Source organism: Gavialis gangeticus, unplaced genomic scaffold, assembly GCF_001723915.1.
Source record: "Gavialis gangeticus isolate Ggan-Ray unplaced genomic scaffold, GavGan_comp1, whole genome shotgun sequence".
Taxonomy (NCBI): domain Eukaryota; kingdom Metazoa; phylum Chordata; order Crocodylia; family Gavialidae; genus Gavialis; species Gavialis gangeticus.
The window spans coordinates 162,598,787-162,604,561 of NW_017729022.1; the positions used below are offsets into that span (position 1 = coordinate 162,598,787).

Below are 5,775 nucleotides of genomic sequence, written 5' to 3' on the forward strand. Positions count from 1 at the left end.
CCCCCCCCCCCCCCGCACCCTTTCTTATTGGTCTCTTGTATCTGCACATACCCTTGCCACATTATTTGCCTCTCCACACTGCTGTTGTGAGTGGGCATTGGTGATGGGCAAACTGAGGTGGCTTCACTCCAGAGGTGGAGATTTTCTTGTTGTGGATGGGTATCAGTGGTGAGGGCAAGCTGAAGTGGCTTGGGCACTCCAGAGGGTGGAGATTTGCAGCCTACAGCATGGATCAGGTTGTAAGTGGCAACCCAAGGCAGCAAAAGGTTGCTGACAGCCAGTTAGTGCTATGCAAATCTAGATTAAAAAGCAGAGTTACTTTTGTTTAAGGTTGTTCTGGGGCTCGCTTGTGATGGGCATCTTATTATAAAAGCAGAGCACAGATGCTCTTGAACAAGAGGGCATAGCTTGCAATTCTATATTTTGTTTTTTATAGTATACAAAACTCCAGTAGGCCCTGAACTACTTTGTATCCTGAATATCTCTCAGGCTGTGATTGAGTATTTGGGTGGGATGGGAGCTCAGCAATTTGTTACTGAGTTTTATCATCTGCAAAGCTTTGGATACTATATAAACTCATTATTTTTTCTTTTTTAAGATTGTGTTTTCAATGTTATCTTGATTTATTTACTTGCAACTTTTACTTTTCTTTCTTTTTTATCATTAAGGACAAACAGAAAACTTCTCCTTTCATCTTCACTCTCTCTGATTTATGATAAATTTAGTTTCCTTCGGCCTGGCATTTGCTTCAGCAGGAAGTCTTCCTTCAAGTACCACCCTGATTGATGTATAATCTTTGATATCTTCCATTAGCCTCCAGGATCACTAAGTTCAAGGCCCTCTTGGAACCTAAGGAGCCCTGCCGAGGAACTGAAGGCCTTCCGAGTCCTTGGGGTGATTGACAAGGTAATTCTTCAGTGTCTCTTCAAGAGTTCAGTCATCAATCGACTGCATGCTGACATTTTGTCTTTGAAGCTGTGGATCTTAAGGATAAGAAACAAAAGGGGAAAATGACTCAAATGCATCTGCACTTTAAAATAACAAAAGTAGAAGAAAAAAGGCTTTTATCTAAGCAATTCATGTAAGGTCATGCAAAATATATTTGAGCTAAAGGATAAGGTACATGTTTGGTGGCATTCAATATGATGGGTCCTGTTTTTTGAAAATAATGTCATGATTGCAAGGCTGGGGTAAGGACGTGGCAATGCATTTTCAGTTTAATAAACTCATGGACATTTGAAATACATAAGGGTAAAAAATAATACTTTCCCACAGAAGCCTGGCGTGGGGAAACATAGTTGATAAGATATTTTCACTCTTCCTTTTTTAAACTTGGAATTCAAATTCCCAGCCAGCCAAGGCAGGAGACATAGGAACGAGACAAGCTAAATTTTTTGACTTGTTCAAACAGTATCATCCAAAATCCCAGGATAATATCCCTCTGTCATGTGTGAACATTAGTGGAGCATATGGATCTTTTGCAAGCCTAATTAAGGGACCAGAAGAATATTAGCTCTTAAAGTAGCTGGATTGTTTTGATATTGCTGATTAGTTATCACCTTACTAAGTACATTTAAGATGATGCATTAGCCAGTAATGAGGCAAGGGATAATGTAACATGTAAAGGCTCATTTTCTTGTTGCCATTTGTTCCCCTGATACCTTTTGATTGTTCATTGAGTGATCCATGGTTTGTGTGCTTTGTGCATCAGGTCACTTGATGCATTCATAACTTGCATTATTAGAAATGGCTGATAGACTTGCAGTTCTGAATTTGTTCCTATTTTTTTGTTAGGCTGAACATAACAGCTAAGCTTAGAATCATAGAATCTTGGAAAAATAGGGCTGGAAGGGACTTCTGGAGGTTATCAGGTCCACGGTAGGCAACCTCCAACATGGGTGCCCGAGCATGGCATGCAAATGCATTTTGCTTGGCACGAGTGTGTCAAGATAGACAGTGGAGAAGGGGCTGGGGCTGCGCTGCCACAACAAGGATCAGGCCCCTTAAATCTCCCCAGCTATCCGCCCCTGGTACACCAACATCTTACAGGTCAAGGTTGCAGGTATTTTTCATATTGTGCCCCAAAATGTTGCCTATCCCTGATCTAATCCAACCTCCTGCCTGAGCAGTCCCTATTCAAACCTTCCCATCCAAATCCTTGTCTAACCTGTTACTAAAACTACACAATCTACAAGGCATAGTGCTCTAATCTACCACAGGTAAAGCAGGGAGATGATAGTAGTCCTGCTGCTGCAAGGGTTGTTAAAATACTTGAAAGAGATAAAAAAAAAAAGGGGTGGGTCACACTCCCCACTATAGACGAAGGTGAACACCCCTACAGTCCATACCAGTCTGACCATGGAGTAAAATTCCTTCTTGACCCCAGAGGTAGCAGTTGTTTTGACCCTGAGAAGAAGGGCAGGACAGTCTAGCCAGGAACCCCTCTGGGTTTTAGTCCCAGCAAGAGTGTTGGCACACTTGAGTTAAATTGGCTGCAGCCAATACTCAGTCCTTCTGAGAGGTGAAAGCAAACACCTTGATATGTAGCAATGAAAGTGGAAAAAAATTCCTTCCCAGTCCTTTGCGTCAACCATCGAAATCCAGCAGCAAAGTCCAGTAGTAATACCCATAGCATAGCATAGGCATATCTACACCTAGATCATCTCTGACCAATGCTTATCTACACTCTTCTTGAGCCCTTCCAATGATGGAGATGCCACAACTTCCCTAGGCAGTCTATTCCACTGCCTCACTGTTCTAACAGTGAAAAAGTTTTTCCCAACACCCAATCTAAACCTAGCAGCATCAGGATATTGGTCTGTGTCTTGTTCTCTGAAGCAAGAAAGAAAATGTGTTCTCCCTATATCTGGTAGTTCTCCAGGTATTTGAAGATTCCTGTCATTTTCCCTCTTAATCATCTTTTCTGTAACATACCTTTTTCTTTCAACCTCTCCTTGTATGGCTTGGCTTCCAAGCCCTTATCATTTTTGTTGCCTGCCTCTGGACCCTAGCTTCTCCATCTCCTTTTTAAAATGTGGATCCCAGAACTGCACACAATACTGTAGATGAGGCCTAACCAATGCCAAATAAAGAGGCACCATCATTTGTGTCTTGTGTCTTGCACCTACAGATCCTACTAACGTAGCTGAAATCACATTCACCTTCTGTGTAGTTGTCACACTGGAGACTTACACTGTGTCTGTGATTCACCACAATTCCTAGATCTTTCTTTGTAGTGCTGCCATCCAGCCAGTTGATTTCCTTCTGCTTGACTGTACTGTTTTAATTAAGAGTGTTATTAGTATGTTTGGGTGTTTCTCTTATGAACTACATATATTCATGTTTAACTTTGTTTTTACCACACACAGAACCTTCCAGCAGTAGCTCTATATACATTGCTTGTTCTTTTAGTATTTTCCTTTGTATAACTGTATTTATGGAATAGCCAGGATTAAAAGAACATTTTCTTTTCCAAGATGATTATAGCTTTTGGCTCTGCTGTATACTGTATGAATTTTAAGACCATGGGAAATTCCAAGAGCTGCTTCATAATCCTTCCTTAGAAGAAATAAAGCAGCTAACTATGAAACTTGGGAATTTTTCATTTGTGGGGAATACAACATCATAACATTATCAAAGAGGATCCCCTTTAGATGTTTTGTATCAAACAAGACTAAGGCTACATACAGACCTTCAAATGATTTGGGAGAATTCTCCCAGGTTTGTTCTCCTGGTAGAAAATCTTACTGGGAGATGCCTAAACAGACATTTGAATGTTCAGCCCCTGAATCGCTGAGAGCTTGCAGTGCTGATGCTGTGCAGCCAAGGGGACTCTCTGGACACATCTCAGCATGCTCTGCAGGATCCCTCAGTCTGGAATGGCAGCATTGGACAGGGGCAGCCCTGACTGGCTGACCCAAACTGCCTGTGTCCCCCTGCAGCCCATTGTGGGACTTTGAAAGGGGCGTGTTTTGTCCTATGGTAAGCTGGAGCAGCAGAGTCCAGTGAGTGACAGCAAAGCACTCTGGGATGTTGAAGAACTGTGCTGTGGCTTTTGTCAGAAGAGAGTACGTACAGACATTCACTTTCTCAGGAGAAACTCTCCTGAGAATGATTTAATCCTTGTTCCTGGGTTATTTGTCTTCTGGAGCACCTATTTTTTTTTCTGGGAGAAAAAGCTTGAACATCCATGCACCTGTGGTTTCTCCTGGGAAAGCAGTGACTTTCAGGAGAAACTGAATATACCTGGCTTAAAGTTCTGAAAATGATCAGTATCTGTGAAGGTATGCTTAGTGCCTTGTAGGCTTTAAACTCCTTGATCCACTGGCTAACTGAATTTTTTAAGTACCATAAAATGCATACCTAGAAAGTTTCCAGACACAAGACTAGTATGTCCAGATCCTGCACTTAACTTTGTCCCATTTCAGCACAAATTCTATAGTGGTGGCAGTAGTAAGAGATTTAGTACTGGAAACATCTGCAATACGTACATACAGATAATCAGGGTGATCAGAGAAACAGAAAAATGTTATCCAGTATACTGTGTTGTATTGTTTCAGATCAGTAGGCTACCAGTCTCATCGCTACTGTATACCTCTGAGAGTACCCATTTGAAGCACATGTTGACCCAAACGATGGTGTCATATGCCACCACATTACCTGTCTGTGAAGATGGGAGCATGATCTTTAGGAATAGCTTAGTTGACATTATAAAAATAGTTTAGGGACAAGAATGCAATTAGGACTGCCTCACACAGAGCCTTCTCGAAAATTGCCTACTGCTCTTCTAGCCCTGAAGCAACTTCCTCAGACTTGAGACACGTGCGTGTGCACACACACTCCTACTGTTCTTGCTGTTGCTAGAAGTTACATTGCTGTACCACTAGTATATCCATGGCAATTCAGAAAAAGTTGTAATTCTGGAAGCTTGTTCAAGCACTGTAAGAGCCCTGGCTCTTACCCTGGCTCCCATGGTAGCAACACTGACCAAGATTTTTAAAAGTGAGTAGTGCAGTTTTGGAATTTTCAGCTAGGGATGTTTTGAAGCAACTTTACTTTCAGCAACGATATGCTCATTATTGACTGAATCCCTGGCTCTTTCAATCTGATTTAAGCTTAGCACTCTACATTACTAGTCATTTTGGAAAATTTTGACCACAACATTTTTTTTTCTTCATTTAGGCTATTTGCATCCTAATTCTTTTTTAACTGGCATGTGAGATTTTACATTTACAAGGAGAAGTCCCTCTCTCTAAAAAGTTATTTATTTATTTATTTTTAAACAGCATTTTAGTTTAGTTGAAAATGAGGCTCTTGTCCGTCAAACATTCATTCTTCTCACAGGTTCTAGGAAACAGAGTTTGTTAAGTAATATGCAGCTATTACCAATGTCGTCTTATACATTTTTTTCCTGAAAGAGTAGAGGTGGAATGATATATCAGTCCATATCATATTGGCACCGATAAAAGGTAAATTGACATTATTAGCAATTCACTTTTTTGGCTGACATGGCCAATTAATTTGGCTGATTAACGTCTCCAATAAATGCTGCGTGCATGTGACCAGATGCAGCATGCATGCAGCCAGGAATGCAGCCTGGCAGCTTGGAGAGCAGCTTCTGACTGGTAAGTCTATGGGGGGAAGGGATGTTGGGGGGATGGAAAGGGCGTGAGGGGGGTGCAGATCAAGGTCCCCATGGTGAGGGAGGGAGTGGGGCAGGAGCTACCCAGGTAGGGTGCAGGACAGAGCTGCAGGCGGTTCAGCTGGAGGGGGGTG

General features: G+C 41.8%; 1 protein-coding gene across 1 annotated transcript in view; it reads left to right on the forward strand.

Annotated features, from left to right (window-relative positions):
* Positions 1-5,775, forward strand: part of RPS6KC1 (ribosomal protein S6 kinase C1) — a 174,788-nt gene that overhangs the window by 116,399 nt on the left and 52,614 nt on the right. The window contains exon 9 of the mRNA XM_019516441.1: positions 814-906. Coding sequence (XP_019371986.1) covers positions 814-906 — 93 coding nt within the window. The remainder of the gene's footprint in view (positions 1-813; positions 907-5,775) is intronic.